Genomic DNA, 23,047 nt, shown 5'->3' with positions numbered 1-23,047 from the left:
AGCCTATTTGTGTGTGCCGTGCGTGAGGAAGAGTGACGCCCCAGTCAGACCAGTTGCTTCACTGCAGTTTGGCACGGCAGAAATACATACATTCATTTTCAACAGAACGCTGCATTTGGCTTGCATCACTTGTATTGCAGTGCATTTTAGGTGACGCATCCGTTCAAAAAAATCGCGTCACAACATCACGTCCCGGTGTATAAAGTGAATGCATGCTGAAATTATTGTTGCGTGGCTACATAAAAGTTTAAGCATATGTGATGCATTGCCGCGATCATGGAGTGGATGTTTTCGGTTCAGATGCTGAATCATTGAAGTCGTACCGATGTGGAATGCCAGGTCTACTTTGCAGTAGACACATTGCACCTTGTTCTCTTCTTTTTTAAGAATGTAATGATCCCAAACTTTAGACATTCTCTGGTGTTTATGGACCTATTTACTCTCAGCCATCGCGCCAACTAAATTCAAAATGTATCACGCGCTATGGTGTGCTTCCTGAACGTTGAACAACGGTCTGTGTGATCCCCGCGCGGTCTGTCAGATCCCTCTATGTATAGTGTGCGTCATAGGAATTTAACAAGGCATTTCTGTAATCGAGTTAATCGAGTAACCTGATGAATCGTTTCAGCCCTAATATATATATATATATATATATATATATATATATATATATATATATACACACACACACACACACACACACACATATATCGGTATCAACAATGGCTATCGGGCAAGATGAAGTGAAAATTATCGGCATATCGGATATCAAAGCCTAAAAAACAAAAAAAAAGTAACATCACTAATTCATTTCTGATATACAACATTGTATTTTAATAAGTCATTTTTATGTGAGCAGCACACACTGAGATTGAGTGACCCTGACTTACTTTCAGCATTGAATTTGAGCCATAAAAGAATGTATGGGACTCTTCAGCCCTTATAATGTGACTAATATAGCTGCAAACTCTGATTAAATGCATGTTTGTATGAGAAACGAACATTTGTGTGTCAACATACTAAAGTTATGATTTAGGCTGGTTTATTAATGCAATATTTCAATAAGAATGACAGTAAATAATCTAGAAACTCAAGCAAAAGCATTCAGCTATTACATAACCTACAGCCCACCGTGATCAAGAGGAAAACCATGACATAATGCCAGCCATTCCTTTGCTATCTGTGAAGCATGTCAACTTTCCTCTGGTTGAGATTCTGAGAATAAATTCATGTTGCAACAAATTTGTGACATTTAACCATAACGTTCCAAAGAACTTACAAACAAAAATAACCATGATCACAGTCATAACACAGTATAATTGTGTAACGCCTTTTTCTTTTTTCACAAAGCACAGAGCAAAATGAACCGAAGAGGATTAAAACAGACACGTTTCCTAACTGTAATCTATGTTTGTTATGAGACTATTTGGACACTTAAAATGTACTGTGTGATAATAAGCAATATCACATGATCAAGAGTGCTGGTTTTCTAAATATAAAATAAACATAAAATAAAACTGGCAGACCTAAAAAATAACAAACAGCAACACTTTATTTTAAGGATCAAATTTTAGCTATTAATTAGTTGTTTATTAGCATGCATATTACTAGCATATTGACTGTTTATTAGTACATTTATTATAAAGCACATATTAATGCCTTATACTGCATGACTGTATTTTACATCCCTTAATCCACCCCATACCTAAATTTAACAACTACCTTAATAACTATAAGCAGCAAATTAGGAGTTTGTTCAGGGAAAACTCTTAGTTTTTCTACATTAAATGCCAGCTGGTTTGACATTTTATCATGAATGCAAAGTCCCAATTCTTCTTGATACCACAGCATATAATGAAATCTGAAATGTTAAAAAACAAGCAGGGAAATTTTTTAAATAAATGGAGCAACTATTAGTTTTATTACTGACTAATCCATCTTGTTTTCATGTTTTACACTCTTTGTAGGTCCTAATTATTTTCTTAATCTCTTTGAGGCAACCAGAGAACATCCGTATCTTAAATGTGTAAGACCTACAACTAACCCAGCCAGTAGTTGTTATTTATGTGTTGCCTGACTCAAATTTTTGATAGCATTGCTCTAGTTGTGGACCATATTTAGACAAACTGTTCAATGTCCCCTCAAACTGGTTTCCCTGTACTGTTTTTCCAGTGTGATTTAAGCTTTAAGGAGCAAGTGAATCTGCATGAAGCTGAACCTTCATGTGAGGCAGGGTTAAAAAACAGCACGCAAGGAGAATAGCTGGCGAACTTCCTCCGAGATTGAAAACACCTTTGGAATGAGAGCTGTAAACACGATGGGGTGTTTTGCTATCCTTTTATACTTGAAACATCTGTGGTCATTTAGTTTGCTGGGGGTTGTTGTGGTAAAGAAAGAATTTCTGCTGTTCCGAAACTGAAAACAGAGCGAAACAGAAAATCTGTAGACATCAGTAAATAACAATAACTTACAAGACGAAAATCCAAATTGCCTGGCTGGTATTTAAAAGACAATATTCAATAAAACTACAAAGATGGAAGTCATTTCATTTTCATGTGCTGGGGACACTGGGTGCACTTAACCCCAGCAATGTGCTTTTATGAGTTTGTTATTTTCATTATTTAACAATTCATCCAAAATAAACAGCATACCGGAAAACCCACACAACTAGACTAAATGGATCCTCCATGCAATTTGACTTTTTCGGAAATAAGAGGAAAATTTGTAACACTATGAAGGATTACAGTCAACATATTTGTGTGCTCTGCTATCAATACACACAGATAGATGCTAGACGGCAACTGCACATAAGCATCAAAAGACTAGATAAAGCGTACGTGAACACAGTAAAAGAATCTTAAGACCACATAATTCAGCCAAAATTTATGCAAGGCCTGCTCGCAGCATAAGAAACACATTGGGTAAGGAGATCAGTAGAAACATGTGCACATACTGATATGTTTAAGTAAGCTGATGGAGCAGAAACTATGCTGAGGAGGTCCTCCACATGTTACTGAATGCTTCGGAGATGATGCTGTGAAGATGAACTCAAGCCATGTTCCCTGAAACCCAGTAAAACACTCTTCTGGTTCAATTCTGCAGTCTGCTGGGAGTACTGGCACACCCAATGACTAACCAGAAATGACATACAGCTCTGGTCTAATTTTAAACAATACATCAGTCACCCTATGAACTGCACTGTCCCGCAGTGTTCAAAGAGATGTGAATGTGTTTGATCAATGTTGTTCTATCACTTACTCGAAAACAACATGTGAGATAAGAAAATGGAAAAAAAACAACAGCATTGCAATTAATCTTACATAAAACCACTAATAACATTTCAATGTGAATAATTCACTACAATGCAAACTATAAAAATAACAACAAACGTAAATGTTAAAGATGTTCAAAATATGTATAATACTACTGCTGCTTAACTAATGGAAATCGGTACTCAAACCTGGCTTTTCAAATCTAGTTCATTTAGAAAAAAAAAAAAAATACAGTTTGCGTTCAATCAGATACTGGAATGCTTTTGGTGAGAATACAATCTAATAGTGCCAGGTATTTATACAGATTTTATGATTCGATTAGATTCCAGTTCACAAGTTCTTGATTTTAATTGATTTAATATTGATTCATCTGGATGTATTTCAGGTACAATAAACTGCCCTGTAAGTTGATACATTAAGGTAGGGCTGCACAATAAATATTTTAATTGATTTAAGTATAATAGTCTACAAATATTTGCCCACTTGTTATTTAACCTTTTAGAGTTCCTGTGGCTCAGTGGTAGAGCCTTGCGTTAGCAGCACAAAAGTTTGTGGGTTCGATTCCCAGGGAACACATAAGGTAAAAAAAGTTAGTCTGAATGCACTGTACGTTGGTTTGGATAAAAGAGTCTGCTAAATGCATAATTTAAATTTTAACCTAAAGATTTTTCATTTAATTTTTTTGCATTTTGCATTGGTAAGAAGCCTCTACAAGCTTTCATGGTTGCGGTGACCAAATGTCAATAGTTTAAATCCTCAATCAACCATGCGCACATGCTACATTATGAAAAGTATTGTATAAGCTGTGTGTAAATTTCAAATGTCTACAAAATTGGCATCAGATAAATATCTACAGTGAAACATCGCCATGGACGATGACATCAGGGGGGGAGTTAGGGGTTGTGCCCGAAGCATGAAAATGTATTCAGAAAGGGACAGAAAATAAATGACAATTGCTAATTGTTGCCTGTTAAATTACAGTAGCTACATTAAATGTCATGCTGTTTATTTCACCACATAAACAGTATAAGGAGAGATGACTGAGGATGATGGCGAATGTTTTGCAAAATGTGTGGTAAGTACTGCCAATAATACAGTACGTATGACATGAATCTTGAAAGTGAAACTAAAAAGAGATTGTGCATTCAAAAGCAGTTTCAAGGCCAGGCATAACAGTGGCTCCCTGATGCCCACAATTTATATACAGTATTAATTTCCCAATGATATACATGTAACTGCAAGAGAAAATATTGAATATCTATTTTCCTCCCATCTCATATTTATTCCCTTTCGGGGTTCCGTAGTACACATAAGTTTTGTTTTTCGAACACGGTATGGGGGGTGGAGGGGGGTATTCATGGCTTAACATCACACGAGCACGATTTGCTTGCATTTTTATTTATTTTTTACATCATGGGATTAATCAATGCATGCTGAAAAATTGTTTTTCTTTTACCGTAGTTTATAGTTATATGGTAACAAATGTGGTTGACATTCAACCAGTTCTTTTTCATCAGTATTATTTGTTATTTAAATATTATTAACAGGAGTTCAAGCCATGCTTCAGAAGCATTCACTATCACTTAAGAATTTACAAACTTGGTGTCACGTTTTGCAAGAAAAAAAATAATTGTCTGTTGTGTTTACATCAATACACTTTTTAAAGGGGTCATATGATGTTGGTAAAAAGAACATTATTTTGTGTATCTGGTGTAATGAAATGTGTTTTTGTGGTTTAAGGTTAAAAAAACACATTTTCCACATACAGTATCATTTTGCATCACACCGCGTAAACATAAAACCATGACTGCATTTGTGACTGGAGAAACAGCAAACAACAAGTGTTATTCGACACTTCTCAAAACTCACATTTGAAGTGAAGTGACATTCGGCCAAGTATGGTGACCCATACTTAGAATTCGTGCTCTGCTTTTAACCCATCCAAAGTGCACACACACAGAGCAGTGATAACACACACACTGTGAGCACACACCCGGAGCAGTGGGCAGCCATTTATGCTGCGGCGCCCGGGGAGCAGTTGGGGGTTCGATGCCTTGCTCAAGGGCACCTAAGTCGTGGTATTGAAGGTGGAGAGAGAACTGTACATGCACTCCCCCCACCCACAATTCCTGCCGGCCCGAGGCTCGAACTCACAACCTTTCGATTGGGAGTCCGACTCTCTAACCATTAGGCCACGACTTCCCATCGTGAATCATCAGTGGCAAATTCTTTAAATATGTAAACGTACTTACAGACTGTAACTGTAAGAACTGTAGTCTACTCTCCCAGGATCAGGAAACAGTCCTCCATAAAATGCATTGCACAGATCTGAATATTTAGGTTTAGTTGTTCTAGAACATTGTTGTAAATACAACTGAACCACTGATTTCTAGTCGCGTCCTCTTTTGGAAGGCCAAACAAAGTATTTTCGCTTTCACAACAAAACACACAGCATCTTCACAACATGGCGGCGGGGGTGGCAGCAAAAACAAAGCTACGTGTTCTTTCTTTGCGTGAACATTTGTGCTGTGTTATGCAAATCTTCCCACATTGTGACGTAGACATGTGTGGGGCGTGATAAAACGAGGCGTTTTAGGAGGGCGTGGACAAGTCTAAACTTTTATAAAGATTATTTATTTGGGTTTGAGACTTTAGTCTTTGCAACTTTAGGGATTGTATCTATTCACAAACAGCTTGTAATACTCCAAAGAGAAAGGAACACTTGAAATCGCATCATATGACCCCTTAAAGACTAAAACAAATGCTTGAAAGACGGATTCATTGTTATTCTTAATTGCAAAGCATAACAATAAAACTACAATGCACTGACAAACTAGCTTATACAATGTTTATTAATGAAAGCACTTGCACTGAAATCTCCTCTCTCAGTCTCTTCACGTGATTGGTGAAGTCTGACTCACATTGCCCTGTGCTGCGGCTCCGCAGTGTGCTGTATGGACCAGAGCAGATGCTTTGGAGCTGCGCAGACCATGCACTCGCACAAATGTGACCACATCAAATTTTAACTCGCACTTTCTCAAAAAACAGTCACTGTCTATAGCCCTGCAACTGCTGAGGGACATTCCATAAAATTGCAGGGACTTAATGAAGCCCCGGATTCAGTACTGAATAAAATCCCTATGGAATGTTTCCAGTTCTTCTCAATACAAGCCTTACGATATACAAACAGTTCTTGAGGAAAAGGACGTTCATTGTATTACACCAAATAATGTGACCGCTCAGTGTATTTCAAACCACGGAAATGGAGTTAAACCCAATTCCACTGTCTCTGTTAGTCAAAACAACCCTAATTCCTGGAGTGGGAAAAGATCATGTCCTCTTAGAATCACAAACATAAATCAGTTAGAATTCATAAAGTTTAAAACAACAACAAAGTCCAGGACTGACCCAGACTGCATAACCTGTTGGCTGACCAGAGACTCAACCACCTGCTGGGAAGATATTGACCCTGTGCTTCATTAGCCGATTCCTAGATGAAGGTTTAGATTACAGTAACTACAATCAATTGGAGACAGTGCTCGTGGCCACATCTCAACAGTTGAGTATAAACAGACTCAAAATCAGTCCTCACAGTGAACAATGAGCCTCTTACACTGAATAGCCAATGTCCTCTATGGATCTGATGCAAACTTTTTCTACATGCAAATGCAAAGCCATGTATCATAAATACCATTGTTAACCAAGGATATTGTGTAACCAAGCATATTTCTTTGGCGCACTTGCACGTAAATGACTAATAAAACACGAGAGCAGAGAGAGAACAGTATGTGTTTGGCTCAATGACAAATAAAAGTGTTTACGATGTTCCGAAACACACATACCATGTTCTCAGAAACATCCTCTTTCTATTCACGTTGGTTCATAAACGTTTTTTTAAATGATTTTTAAAAAGTAATGTATTGTAAACCATACATTTTTCTTTACACCTTGAACACATGCGAGTGTCCACAACTTTATCATTATTTTGCTAAACATTTTTAAGTATTATGAATCGTTTTTAAAAAATCCTAAATATCATGACGTTTTACAACCTTGTCATGGAAAGGTCAAAGATGGGTTAGAATGGCAGACTTGACATGTTAAAAGGAGGGTGATGCTTGAAATCATTGTTCTTCCATTGTTAACCATGGTGACCTGCAAAGAAACGCGTGCAGCCATCATTGCGTAAAAGCTGCTAAGATTGCACCTAAATCAAAAATTTATAGGATCATCAAGAACTACAAGGAAAGAGGTTCAATTCTTGTAAAGAAGGCTGCAGGGTGTCCAAGAAAGTCCAGCAAGCGCCAGGATCGTGTCCTAAAGAGGATTCAGCTGCGGGATCGGAGTGCCACCAGTGCAGAGCTTGCTCAGGAATGGCAGCAGGCAAGTGTGAGCGCATCTGCACGCACAGTGAGGCAAAGACTTTTGGAAGATGGCCTGGTGTCAAGAAGGGCAGCAAAGAAGCCACTTCTCTCCAAAAAAAACATCAGGGACAGATTGATCTTCTGCAGAAAGTATAGTGAATGGAGTGCTGAGGACTGGGGCAAAGTCATATTCTCCGATGAAGCCCATTTTTGATTGTTTGGGGCATTTGGAAAAAGGCTTGTCCGGAGAAGAAAAGGTGAGAGCTACCATCAGTCCTGTGTCATGCCAACAGTAAAGCATCCTGACACCATTCATGTGTGGGGTTGCTTCTCATCCAAGGGAGTGGGCTCACTCACAATTCTGCCCAAAAACACAGCCATGAATAAAGAATGGTACCAAAATACCCTCCAACAGCAACTTCTTCCAACAATCCAACAACAGTTTGGTGAAGAACGATGCATTTTCCAGCACGATGGAGCACCGTGCCATAAGGCAAAAGTGATAACTACGTGGCTCGGGGACCAGAATGTTGAAATTTTGGGTCCATGGCCTGGAAACTCCCCAGATCATAATCCCATTGAGAACTTGTGGTAAATCCTTAAGAGGCGGGTGGACAAACAAAAACCCACTAGTTCTGACAAACTCCAAGAAGTGATTATGAAAGAATGGGTTGCTATCAGTCAGGATTTGGCCCAGAAGTTGATTGAGAGCATGCCCAGTCGAATTGCAGAGGTCCTGAAAAAAAGGGCCAACACTGCAAATACTGACTTTTTGCATAAATGTCATGTAAACAACTGAAACAAAGATCTAAAAAGCAGTTTAGCAGCAAACTTTTTGAAAACTAATATTTATGTAATTCTCAAAACTTTTGGCCACGACTGTACATTGGTGACTCAATGTCTTTCAAAATATAAAACTATCAAAATGAATCTTAATTGAGAAATTAAAAGCAAGCTCATCAGAAGAGGTGTACTTTATATTAGAGCTGAACCTTTAGTTTTTATATTTTTCATATCCTTTTTAGAATGATATGCTATTATAATGTTATGATAATTTATAGGATGAAAGAAGAAAAATGTGCAGATCATCATCTCAGTCCTTTGATTAGGGCTGTGCAAAAAATTGAATGTGATTTTCATGCGCATCTCATCAGTAAAGATGCTCCTGTGATTAGAAGTATATCTCCAGCATGTGCGTTCAGATCAGGGTTGCCAGGTTTTCACAACAAATCCTGCCCAGTTGCTTCTTAAAACTAGTCCAAAACTAGCCCAATCTCGTTTCCAGGAGGTTCCCCGATAAAAATTGCTTCCCGGGGTTAAAATATACATTTTTTGGAAGGGTTGTCTTGGTAAAATTCGCATTTTAGGGGCTAAATATCATGTTATTTGTATTGGGGTTGCTTTAAACAGCGGACATGAAAAACAATCGCAGACTTGGCAACACTGGTTCAGGTGGAGCAGCAGTTACTACACAGAGCCATAGTCTACCGACAACTAACACAAAATCGCTTTCAAAATCGACAAAGAATTGCCTGCGATTTTAACATCGATTTTGTGTAGATTATCAGTGAATTACGGCTCGGTGTAGTAAATGCCAACCAGTGTTGCAAAGTCTGTGGTTGTTTTTCATGTCCGCGGGTCGAAGCGACCCCAATACAAATAACGAGATATTTAGCACCTAAAATGCGAATTTTACTAATGCAACCCTGCTAAAAAACTTATATTGTAACCCCGGGAAGCAATTTTTATCGGGGAACCTCCTGGAAACGCAATTGGACTAGTTTTGGACTAGTTTTGAGAAGCAACTGGGCAGGATTTGTTGTGAAAACCTGGCAACCCTGATCAAAACGCACGTGCTGGAGATATACTTCTAATCACAGGAGCGTCTTTACTGATGAGATGTGCATGAAAATCGCATTCGATTTTTTGCACAGCCCTTCCTTTGATTTAATGCAAACGTCAAAAATTACACGTTACATCTTGATAAACAAGTAAACAAACAAGTAAACAAACAGTAAACCAGGCCACGGCCCAAAAGATTGAGCTGGACTTTGACCTTTTAACTCAAGAACCAGGACAACTTTAAAGCCACTGTCACTGTGGAGATGTACAGCATGTTCTTCTCCAGCTCAGATAAGCAAATATTTGGTCCAGAGTTAAGTTGATTTGTGTCTGTTAATTAGGCCAGAGTGTGTAGAGCAATAGATTACACAGAGGCACAGCAAAGCACTTCTGCACACCATTTAAGAAATGGACAGGAGATGGGCTTGGAATTCTCCAATTAGAGCAAATGGAGGCGACTGGGATCAACCTTCAAGTAAACAATAATTATGCATTTGATGACAAAAGAAAAGGCTAATATCAGAAACATACAAGTTTCCGAGGATGTGCGCAGACGTATTCACAGATTTCAGAAAAAAAAAATGCATATTCTCCAGCAATTTCACATTTAATCTATTTAAAATCAAGTGGGCGCTGCTGACTAATGGCAAAAACTGAAAATCCATCATAGAGAACAACTAGGAAAAACAAAGAGGTAGAATATACAGTTTTTTTCTGTTCAGCTACTTCCAGAAAGCAGCTGTTTATGGATAAATAACGGCTACTTTTGGGTTTCTGTTTTCAGAAACAAAAAATATTTCTTACCATCTCCACACCCTGGGGAAACACCGTGCCATCCCAGTCCTTTTTAGGGAAGCGCTGAATGATCTTGCCACATCCTTCACCAGATCCTAAAATATATAGAAAAAAAAAGACAGCATATTAACGGAGTTGAGCTGATTTTTGAAACAGCATGAACGGTAGTATGGGGCATATCAGGACAATCCTGGAAAAAAAAAACAGTTAAACGTGATCACAATTCCAGGTGTCCTAACTGGCACAATAACTCCTCATGCATTCCTTTTGGGCTATTTGCTGTCCAAAATGCATCTTTCCTGGCCCATTTTTTGTTGACAAGGAAAGCAGTTCGTGCACTGGGCCAAGAAGGTTTCGTCAATTAGCGTTTACTAGTGTAAACATTGTAATGTGACAATACGGGTCCTTATGAACACAAATACCCCTGGCAGTAAACCAAAAATAAAGAATGTAGCACATAGTCAATAAGAGGTCAAAGTGACCCGGGCTATACTGATTCAAAAGCAAATTTAAGGCTTCATACATTAACACAGATGTGGAGATAAAACATTATCAAACACAAGAAATTAACTAATAGATATCATTCATTGATATGCTTATCTGGGGAATACATCTCTGCCTATGTTTTTGATAATATCTAAAACCAGGGAACCAGAAGTAAATACTGGGTCAGGGGATGATGGAGATCTGCACAATTTATCATAATCTGAGTTTGGAAAGACCACTGACAATGTGTTATTACAGATAGGCAAAACAGGCCAGATATGTACTGGATTAAAGTATTGCTGGACGGTCACATTTTTGGAATAAATGACTGATCAGATGACAGACAACTTCATAAAGATATTGCTCTTGGAAATGGGCTGTTAAAATTTCATGAAAATACAATTTGACTGTTTGGAAAACTGTTTGCCAAGACGTGTGAATGGCATTAAATGGATAGTTCGTCCTAAAGTGTAAATGTTGTCATTATATATTCACCCTCATTCCATTCCAAACCTGTATGAATTTCTGTGCATTCTGTGGAACGCAAAATATATTTTGGAGCATCTCTGTGTTGGTTTTAGTTTTGCTTTGAGTGTATACAGGAATAGTTTATGGGGTGCAATGTGGGTGAATAAATTATCACTTTTGCGTAATTAAAAAAAAAAAAAAAATCAACAAAATATCTTTTCTTTGATACAATCATAGAATTAGTTGACAGACATGTCACTTTTTTTCTTGGAAAACAGTAGTGCTGAAAGTCAACCTGCATCTAGATAAAATCATAGCTTTAAAAGTCAAAACATGGGTTTGAGCTACAGTAAACAGACTAAGTGTCTCTCATGGGTTTATGTGGACTTTGCAGAAAGATACAAGCTCTGTTTTGATTCGCAGGGTCTCTGATTCCCAGTGTCTTCAAACGCTTGATCTGCCGAACCAGATTAGAGATCAAAGATATACAGATTATGGATTAGGGATATACTTTCATATATACTAATTAACAAATATAACATGAATATAATACACCCAAGCATAAAATCTAAAAATATATAATGAAAAAGTTTTAAATTGCATAATTTATTGCATAATATATTACCATCTCAAATCAACAAAATTTTGGATAAATAGGGTTGGGTATCGAGAACCGGTATTTTTTTGGACCGGAATACCGATAAACTTCAGGACAAACAATACTGTTATCGATTCTTACATTGTTTTATCTCCATATACTTCAATGTTAATGATGAATTAGAAGCCACTGCTGGTCATTTCCCTTCACTGAATGATGTGGCCGATGTTTGCTCGACGTGCGTGTGATATCCAGAGCATGTGTTGTGTATATGTGTGTGTGTGTGCAGTCAATCATTGCAGCAAGAGTGGAACGTTTAAAAGTGTGGGCTCACGTTACAAAACTAAGAGACATCACTGTCAGATGCAATATATACAGTAGAGTAATAGTGAACATAGGAGGCAACACTGGTAATATAATAAAACATTTACTAACAAAACAAAACATCTACTTTAAGCTCGGCTGCTGCTCCAGCTCCAGCCTAAACTCACGAGACATATTCACATCAAATGTTGATTCGGTAGAGTTACACTAACAAGACTTATTCGCAATCACAAAAGTACATTATTTCCACATGCTTTAAAGCCTTGAATGTTTCATTCTGTGCGTGCTGTTCTAACGTGCTTAATCAGAGCAAGTACACCCGAAACGACCATAAAAGTCCTTATACCACAGTTCAGCATTAATAAAATACATTTTTCTAATTTTTAACTACTTTTCACTTCATATTTTTTTTGCACCAAATAGTATTGATAACAATATAGATAAATAAAATATAAATGATACCCATCCCTAGTAATAAATTATTTTTGAATTATTTAAAACAAACATAATTGTCACATGTACAAACCTGTATGACTGTTTATTTGGAGAATAAAAGAAGATACTGAAAAATACATACCGATTCCAAAAAAGTTGGGACACTGTACAAATTGTGAGTAAAAAAGGAATGGAATAACTTACAAATCTCATAAACTTATATTTTATTCATGATAGAATATAGGTAACATATCAAATGTTGAAAGTGAGACATTTTGAAATGTTATGCCAAATATTGGCTCATTTTGGATTTCATGAGAGCTACACATAGGGCTGTCACGATAACAAATTTTGCTGGACGATAAATTTTCCAAGAAATTTTCGCGATAAACAATAATATTGTCGTTCTAAGACCAGTTTCAACCAATATAATGATAATGGCATAATAACGCAGGTACACCTTTTCAAAGATCAATAAACTTTTATTTCATTTTATGGCAGATTCAGAGCAAGAAATACCAACATGTTGACTTTGTGTGGCTGAAAATTAGTAAATTTAGTATGGTATATTATGTTTATATGCCAGTTAGGGATGCTCATTGACCGTCTAACCGTTAACCGAAAGTAAACATTTTGACCGATGAAGACATATCATGTCTTTTTTTTTGTGCTCAAGTTCGTTATTTCAAATGCAGTATGCGTGCTCATAATGGAAGTTTTTCCAGGCCCGTCCGCACCACATCTAGTTAAAAACATCTCAGCTTTTCAGAATGACGCAAGCGCACCAGGTCTTGTGACAAGAACCAACTCAATCAGCTTCCTTCGGGGTGAAATTCCCTGTTGTTTTTTTTAAAAATGGGGTGCACCCAAACACTGCAGAGTTATTTTTTACTTTTCTTCGAAAATAAATCTTGTAGCACAGTTACAGCAAGAGTTTTTCGGTGGTGAAAATCCATTACTGAAATGTCCTTGTTGTAACGGAGATCGCAGCTGATGGATGCTTGGCAACGACAGACGCCTCAGGAGCGCAACTGCCTGAGTGCTTTGGAAAGAAGGAGAAAACGGAATGCGCGTGTGTGGTTGTGTGTGTGAACTCACTGGGCGTGTTGACACACGCAACTACACGCCAACAGACATATTTAGCTGAGCAAGCCAAATGAAGCGAATGAAAAGTAAGCCCATTTCAAGAGAAAGGAAGAAGTAACTTGCAAAACATGCTACGCGGTATTAAAATAAAGCAGTAGTGCAAGTACAATGCAATATCACTTGCGACGCAAACATCCACAAGCAAATGTAAGGCGCTTCCCAAAGCAGGTCACTCTAGCGAGACGTTATCGAAATTTCGATTGTCGACTATTATAAAAGAAGAGGGGATGCCACACAGTGGTAAACATGGCCTCGTCTCAACTTTTTTGAGATGTGTTGATGCAATGAAATTTAAAAATCAACTTATTTTTCCCTTAAAATGAAACATTTTCTCAGTTTAAACATTTGATATGTCATCTATGTTGTATTCTGAATAAAATATTGAAATTTGAAACTTCCACATCATTGCATTCTGTTTTTATTCACAATTTGTACAGTGTCCAAAGTTTTTTGGAATTGGGTTTGTATTTGAAAAATGTCTTTTCCATCCAATTAAATTCAAAGGACACAATTTGGTTTTAAAATATATTATTTTGTTTTCCACAAAGAAAACAAGGTTATTTGAAATGACATGAGGGTGAGTAAATGATAACAATGTAAATTTAGAATGAAAACTGGCTTGTACCGGTCACATCATAGCCTGTTTTTTTTATATTTACACACAAAAGCCTAGCGGTCACTCCTGAGTTAATGCTAAGGTGAAATAAATTAGTCTTTTTCATGTTTGTGTAACCGTAAATGTGTGTATTATCATGTACGCTAGGTCTGTCAAAAAAGAATTTGAATTTCAAATATTCGTCGAATTAAAAAAAAAAAATCCACATTAATTTTATGTATGCATTAAGGAGGATGCTTTAAGGCTCGATCGGGGGATAATTCACTTTCCGCGTTCAGTTCCGTCTTGCGCACAGCAGCGTCCGCACAGCTTTCAAAAGGGGGACAAGCTCGACGCGCAGTAGGCGTGGGCGATATCTCGATATTTAAAATATATCGATATATTTTTTAAACACGATATGGATTTTTACATATTGCATATATCGATATATTGTTTATATTTAATTCTGATTCCGTCACTTTGCTTCTTTGTCTTCTCTGTGCTGTGCTTGATTTTGTTCCCCCTCCCCTCGCGTGTTGTCTCATTGAACATGGTGGCATCCTCAACCAGCCCGGTGGCTACAGAACTGCTCTAAAAAAAGACAACTGGCTCCATTATATGGAGATACTTCGGTTTTAAGGCATCGGACGAACAGCGGGCACATGTCTACTGTAGGACCCTATGATTTCTGCGATGCAGGAAAGGCGGACGGAATCACGGAATCCAGTCACAAAAATGGAATTTACAGTTAAACGTGGAATGTCACAGAATTTGTCAAATTTTGAATGAATTAATCAAAAGAAGGTCATTGCACTCACATCAAATCGCTATATGGACTAATATTTGTAAATAAATCCGGAAAAGTCTATTTAAATATGAATCCTGCATGTTCTGCGTGTCTGTGTTAATGAATGTCGCAGAAGCGGGTCTTCATTCATTAAACACACGGAAGCGCGCGTGACGCTTCAGTGATTTCAGCGTCTTTCCTCTCACTAAATAAAGATGTGAACACATGAGGAACATCTCCAGAACTGCACTGAGAGTCACTTCATGAGCATCTGACCGTTTGATTTGAGTAAAACTAGCGTCATATATCACATCATAGACTGTAGTATCAAATAATCTATTACTATTGTTCAGCAGAATGTACATAGCCTACTACTACGTACTATTAAAATGAAACGAACATAATTTTTTAAGGAATAATCAAACAAAATTTCTTCCACACGGACGGCCGAAGTATATTTTGGCCTTTATCAGTGGTGCACGAGATGCGTTTTTTTTTTTTTGTTAGCCTATCCAGTTGAAGCCACTAGATGCAGCATTCTGTGATGTTCTTTCAAAATATTTATTGCGGAAAAGGAGAAGATCAATGTGGAGAAGCTCTTGTTTACATCAAAACTGAAACGAGAACAGAGAACGCATATTGTGCGCATTTTCTGGAGGGACATTTTCTATCACCGTTGCACTCGCGTCTTGCACAAGAGAGCTGCATGTTTAGAAAGCCATGTAAAATGAACTTAAGTTCAACTTTTTAAAAACATATCGCGAGATCTCCACTGCCTTTCATGTTTTTAAATGAAAAATGTACTGTAGTGTGTGATTGGCTTTCACCCCTTTGTATTAAACTGTGCATGCATACATGATGCTGTTTTGTTTATATTTGTTTAAGTAACTTAATTATAATTCATTTATAAACATTATTTTAAATATTATTCATTTCACAGTCATGTATTCTAATGCTTTGAATAAACATACATTAGTAATATTTTCCTCGATGCACCCTCTTGTGGCCTCAGGAGAGAAGCCAAAAGCTTTTCTTCACCCTAACTAAAAATATTCATTTTAAATTTGAATATAATTTGAATTTTGAAGTACAAAATCCTAATTTAGTTTTTCAGCCATTTTGACAGATGTACACTGTCTACATAATTAGAATTTCAATGAATACCCTGTAAAATCCACTTTGGAGACTTTACAGGGTATCGAATAGCTTTGATGTTGCACTGTCTGTGTTTACAGGTTTCAGCCAATCAGCACTTGAGAAATCCTCACATTCCAGAACATTCTACTCTAATTAGTTCATATTTCCCTGACCGTTCATCACTGTATGACATTGACATTAAACGTAACTGCCGTGCCCTGATTCTGAACCCCACAACAGAACAGAAACACACAATAATAAGTATCCACTCTCAAAAACATCCTGTGAAAAAACACTGTCAAACGGTATTTTCCAGTCCATATCTCATGTTGTAAACTTGTTTTAAGAACATTTCAAACAACTGAGGTCTTAAGCAAGTCATGACACAAACATCAAACTCAGCTAACAGAGTCAAATCTGGTCCCGACATGCGCGTATCTGCACTATGACCTGAAAACACATCCGACAGCAAAAACCAACACATAGAAATCTTGTCATGAGGTGTGGTTCGATTTCAAGTTGGAGGATTTCAGTATCCAAAACTGGAGTCTGACATTTACACAAACAACTAAAAGTTCCTTGATCTAGGGGTGGGCGACTTGACCTTTTTGTATGATCGATCCTGAAGACGTTGACGATCTACTTCTCAAGTGATCCGTAGAGATTGTGATCTTACGTCTTCATAAAAATGTTAAAACTACAGCAATAACTGCCAACTAGATGACTGAGACTGGCCAAATTATATCACGTGTCTCTATTATGTGTCATTCACGCGTGGTGGTGATGAATCAAACCTTAGTTTCAGTTTCAATTTTAATAAAACGATCATTGTGCCAAATGCTATACCTTTAATTTACTTGCATTCAGCAGTGCGATTTCACCACTTCTTAAAAGCCCAACAACGTCCAAATCAGTCAAATCATGTCTAGTGTTGCATGATATACTAAAAAGACATCTGACAATTTTAAAGTGAATAAGCAGCATGCATGAAAGAGAACTATGTTAAAATCCCCAAGTGAACAAACATTTGAGAAAGAAAACATGTGTATTAAATAAATTGGATCCGTGCAGCTCTTAAAGCTCTTAAAAATATTCCTGCAACAACAAAAAAAAGAAAATCACTCACTGATCTTGACTAACTTTAGTAGCTTTAAGTAGGATCAGTGTATGGATGTTTAAATCTAGGACCCTGAGAAAATATCTATGCACGTGATTATCGCAATATATAACACGCCACTAATGTTAGCATTAATATAGTTCACTGCTAGTAATGAAGGATGAAAGAATTGTTCCAGCTCCCACCTCGGTGTACAAAGCTTAAGTATGCCATCAATTCGGCTTTCATTGCAGACAAGGCACAAAAGAGATTGACAAAAGTCATGCGGTGTGTAAAATGTGCAATGCCAGCATCAAACATTCGAAGAACACACAGGTCTGCGGCTCATCACGGCTCCACGGCCACCAGAGATGATCACGGCCAATTTAGTCAATGCTTGTGTTTATAGCAGCCACAGCACGTTCCAGAAGCGGCTCTCCGAGCTATTTCGCTAAAGATAGGTGCCAAGCCGCACATAATTATTTAATTGAGGATGTGTTTTAAACTACTAAAAACAGCTACAAATCTTTTATCCTTGACGCTCATAACTAGACTTTAATATGATGTTAATCATTAAGCAGACTTTTTCTTTTGAAATGAATTTCCATTTCATTTTCTCCACCATTTGTGCTTTTGTTTGTTACTTGCATTTATGTTCTTACGATTAATAATAAAGATAAAATAACAAATGGCTATATCATGATATAAACTGTTATTGTAAAACAATTACTCATATGGTGTAATAAGATTTTGGTTATATTTCCCAACCCTCATGCCCACAAATATAAGTCAAATGAGTGTGATTTTGTGACAGGTGAAGTTTTTCACCATCCGAGTTTGACGGGGCAACTGAGCTTAATAATGACCATCAAATTTGGCTTTATCCTTTCATGCTAACTTACAAATGTGGTAAAGATCTACACATGCCTGTAGGCCTAGCTGTATCATAGACTGGTAGTTGCTCACCACTATAATTATGTTTTATTAACTTTTTTTTGTTAATATAATTCATTTTATTTTAAAAGGGGAAGAAAATGCTCCGTTTTTTTTTATTTATTATTATTAATTAAAAGATAAGATAATGAACTATATGTTCCATGAGGACTGTCTAATAATTAATTACTTTTCCTGTTATTTTATGTTTTTGTTGTGGTATAGGCTCAGCAGAGTATTGAGATGTTTAAAATTTTACTGTTCAATAGACCTACCGTACCGTACCTAAAAAAGACTGTTTATTTCATTTGTGATAACATTAAACAAATAAAAATTAAACAAATCTACTGCGGAAGATGCTCTATTAACAGTGCATTAACTATGAAAGAGAACATGTTCCCCGGGCGTGTTCATGTGCGCAGATGAGCAAACTATACTTGAGGTTTCAGGCACACACATAAACCTGACATCTGCAGCTGTCTGTCATTAGTGTAAATAAAACATAAAAAGAGAGGAAACCTCTCACTGCTCTTGACTGAATCACTTTATAACTTTAATAAGAATCAATGTGCATGCTGTGTTTTAAAGTGATGCAGTGTTTTAAACTTTAACTCGTGCTTTAGAGACACTTTTGAAAACGGATTATTAAAGCAATAACGTGTTTTTTAAACTGTGCGAATAGGCAAGTCCCCCTAACTCAATCATATTTTACATTTTTCTGAACAAAACATCAGCTGTCCTTGAACATTCAACATATGATACAGCAATGCTCAGGAGCTGTAGATGGTTGCAAGGGCATTGCAATTGCACTCCTCACCTCAAAACCTTTGATTTGGGGAGATAAATGGCAAAGTTTAACACTTTGAGTTAGGGGTTTGTTCAAATTCAACTACAGAAAATTAAAGAAATGCAAAGACTTATCAAATTTATTTCAAATATTTGTATTATCTGGTTACTTTCCTTATTTACTGGAAACTTGAATCCAGCTTTAGGCATTCTGATCTAAATCAGACAGTAAAGACAGCAGAGACAGCTCTTTGCGTCACCATCAACATCTAACCTGAACTGGCTCATCACACAGGTGTGCAGTGGAGACCAAACTCATCCCATCTGTTCTTGGTTTCAGAAAAATTCTGATGCCTGAGTTCTGCACTATATCAAAACAAGTGAGTGTTTTTAAAAGAAACCCCAGAGCCATCCCACAATCGGACTTAACAACGCTGTCCAAAAAACAAGATAGGCAAAGGAATATGCTATCATTTGCATGGTAAAGCGTATGAAAGATTAGCAAATTTGTGATGTCAAAACATCCAGATTCCAGGACGTACGCCAGTAGACCAGAGCAGCTGCGTAACTGAAAAATAAATGTCAGGAGCATAATGTAACTCAGAGTTTTTCAAAGGGTTGATGTGCCAGAAATGAATACAACAAATAGTAAAATGACATAAGTGTAATTCATTTTGGCTGTCTGAAGTCAAACAAAGGTGCAAAGCAGTTCAGCATTAAAGATCCTCAAGCTCTTGTTGATGATCGTATTGTGACTTCTTATTACAATTGGTTTAACAAAATTGCATAGAATGAAACATGGTCAATGTCAGAGAGTTGGGGTAGAGGTCATCCAATCCAAACTGCTCCAGATATTTCCATATTATCACTTATCAGGAAAATGAAAGTGATCAATCCAAGTTCATCAACAGTTCATCAGTTGAAACCTTTCATCAGCTTCAGTGAGAAACAAATTGACATTTAAAGCAGGCAAATCATTTGACAAATTCAATCATCTTTGTTTTTCCATTTTAAAAGAACTCTGAAGACATTTGCATTCATTTTTGTCTGCCAAGCACATTTTGTCTGCTATAATAAACATCTTAATGGTGAAGCTGAATGATCTAGGCCAAAACTGCAATCTTTTATTGCAAAACAGCCACTTTGACCAAAACAAAGTGTCACTTCCGTGACACAATTCCAGTCGATATCACCACCTTATCTTTCCATGAAACAATCAGTCCTGAAATCAACATCCTATTAGCCATAAAACATTAATAGAGGTGTTAAAATGAGATCAGTCGTAATAAACTTCAAAGATTTATATAGTCTGCCAATTGAGTTTTCCAGTGTCCAGTGGCAGCAAAACATTTCCTCTGTACATCAGAAGTGTCATTTCTAGCCACAAGGCACTCATTTACGATGGTAATGTTAGCATAGACTTCGCATTTGTGATTTTGCCAGGAATCGACTCTTTCATTTTAAAGGAATTCAAAGCAGGAAGCAGATACCAGTAACAAAACAGACATAAAAAGGAGGACTATCCCAACAGGATAATGCTGTAGATAAAATGCTTCTTTAGATGACAAATAGTCAGTCATCAAGACATAATTCTCCAAACACAGGACACAAATCTTGTGTTTATTATTCCAATTCAGAGAGCAATGATACATTTAAATGATTCATAATTCAATTTTGAAACTGGCACTTATTTCATAAATATTGTGGCAAAAATCCCTTTTTTTAATGTTTATTAAATGTTGACAATACTGATGCAAAGGGAAACTGACTTCACAGATGCTGATATTATCAAAAAGGGGCAAATATCAGTCAATTTATCAGCCTGGCCTGTACATACAGAGTATAAAAAAAGAATCACCCACCTATGTATTTTGTTGAACTACCTTTTGCTTTAATTACAACCTTTAGTCTGTTGGTACAGGTATGTGTCTCTACTAACTTTGCACATGTAGACTATTAGTATTTGCCCACTCTTCTTTGCAGAACTGCTTAAGTTCAGTTCAATTTGATGGTGAGTGTTTGTGGACTGTAGTCTTCAAGTCATTCCACAGAATTTCAGTAGAGTTTAAGTCTGGGCTCGTACGAGGCAATGCAAGGACATTCACCTTTTTCTCCTTCAACTAATGTGTGCTCAATTTTTTTGTGTGCTTTGAGTAATTGTCATGTTGGAAGGTAAACCTTCTTCTAGTGTTGTCAAAAGACCCGGTACTTCGGTACCAAGTCGGTACTAAAAAAATTTAAATGTGACGGTACCAGGTTTCTTTTAGTACCGGTAGTACCGAGGTCCCGTTCAAACCCGGTTCAGCGCTATGATTTCCGCGAAACAGAAAACGAGGACGGAATCTCAAAATCCAGTCATGAAAATTAAACTTACATTTAAATATGGACAGTCATGGAATTTGTCAAAGTTAGCATAAATTAATCAAATCAAATCTCCATATGGACCAGTATCTGTAAATGTTAAGCCGCAAAAGTTGCTTGAAATATGAATCCGTGTTCTGCGCGTCTCTGTGTGAATTAATGAATGGCAGAGACGTGCGGGTTTGTTTACTACATAGACCGAAGCGCATGGCGCTTGCATTAATTTCAGCATCTGAGCTTCAAGTTCTCTCCCCATCAAGCGATCTGAACTTTTCAGTTCATCTCAATGGACGCACAGCGCACCGGTATTTGACGCTCTGTAAACTCTTTGTGAAGGCGCACGACTCACCGTCGCTTTACTGATAGCGCTGTTTCTCACACATGCAAAGAGAGAGAGAGCGATAGTCTTACCACGCTGAATCGACACGCTATATGTAAACTATTCAGTGTTGTCTTCTCCTGTCAAAATAATGGAGTTCATTTAGAATTATTCATATTCATTCTAGTACCGTCCCTGTTTTGATTTCAGCAAATCAGTTTGACCGAACGCAGACAACGTGATTAATATTCATGAACCCAGCAGCTCATCAATCCATAGTGCATTGTATATACATTAGTATGATAGTAGAATTAGTAGTAGTATTATGTTTTAATAATAATTAATATGATCTATTACTATATTTTTTACAGAAACCCTCAATGACCAAAAATATCTTAAGCATCACCACCAGTCTTAAGTTCAGTTAAAATGACAAATATGCATTCATTAGGCCTAAAAGTTAAGGCCATTATATTACAATACAATATAATACAATATTTCTTCCATGTTTTAATTTTAATAGCAAATCCCCTTTATTTACCAAAAACAAAATGTGTTTAAATTTCATAAATTAAAAGACAAATTCAATTTGGGTGAAACTTGTTTACTGTTTTTCATAATTATATAACTTGTAGAAAAACACAATTGTAAATAAGTATAAAGAATGGCATTGGTTTTATTTTTAGTGCTAAAAAGTTTTTTTTTTAATTAGCATATTTTTGTGTTTTGCTTTGGTACCGAGACATGTGACCGTGACAACACCACCTTCTTCCCATTTCTTCTACAGGGCAGCAGATTTTCCTCAAGAATTTGATTGTATTTTTCCTTCTATCGTGACAAGTGCTCCAGTCCCTTCTGCAGAGAAACACCCCCAGAACAAGATATGACCACCTCCATGCTTTACTGCAGGAATGCTGTTGTTTGGATGGTGAGATGTACTGGATTTCCTCCAGACATATCGTTTGGTGTTGATGCCAAATAATTCAGTTTTAGTCTCATCTGCCTCAGGATCTGAAGGTGAGTTTTGGCAAGTCTCAGTCGTGACTGCATGTGGCCTTTCTTGAGAAGCGGCTTTTTTCTTGAAACCCTCCCATACAAGCCACATTTGTGAAGAATTTTTTATATTGATATCAAATGCACATAATGACCACTCTTTGTCATAAACTGCTTCAGAGTTCACCCTGTTTTGTCCATGATATATTTAGTGTCCCACACCAGGTTTTACTTACATAATGCAATCCATGTTTCAACATGCAGGTTTAATCAATACAGGATGCTATTAAGAAAAAAAAGGCCTCTGATA

The 23,047-nt window shown here is 37.0% G+C and overlaps 1 protein-coding gene across 6 annotated transcripts in view; it reads right to left on the bottom strand.

Annotated features, from left to right (window-relative positions):
- LOC132110527 (myotubularin-related protein 13-like) overlaps positions 1-23,047 on the bottom strand; it is a 158,445-nt gene that overhangs the window by 132,374 nt on the left and 3,024 nt on the right. For all 6 annotated transcript variants that reach the window (XM_059517262.1, XM_059517219.1, XM_059517235.1 and 3 more), the window contains exon 2: positions 10,283-10,368. In XM_059517262.1, coding sequence (XP_059373245.1) covers positions 10,283-10,368 — 86 coding nt within the window. The remainder of the gene's footprint in view (positions 1-10,282; positions 10,369-23,047) is intronic.

This window comes from Carassius carassius, chromosome 2 (assembly GCF_963082965.1).
Source record: "Carassius carassius chromosome 2, fCarCar2.1, whole genome shotgun sequence".
In the NCBI taxonomy this organism is placed as follows: domain Eukaryota; kingdom Metazoa; phylum Chordata; class Actinopteri; order Cypriniformes; family Cyprinidae; genus Carassius; species Carassius carassius.
Note: the sequence above shows the minus strand (reverse complement) of the source record. Positions and strands in the feature narration are given on the sequence as shown.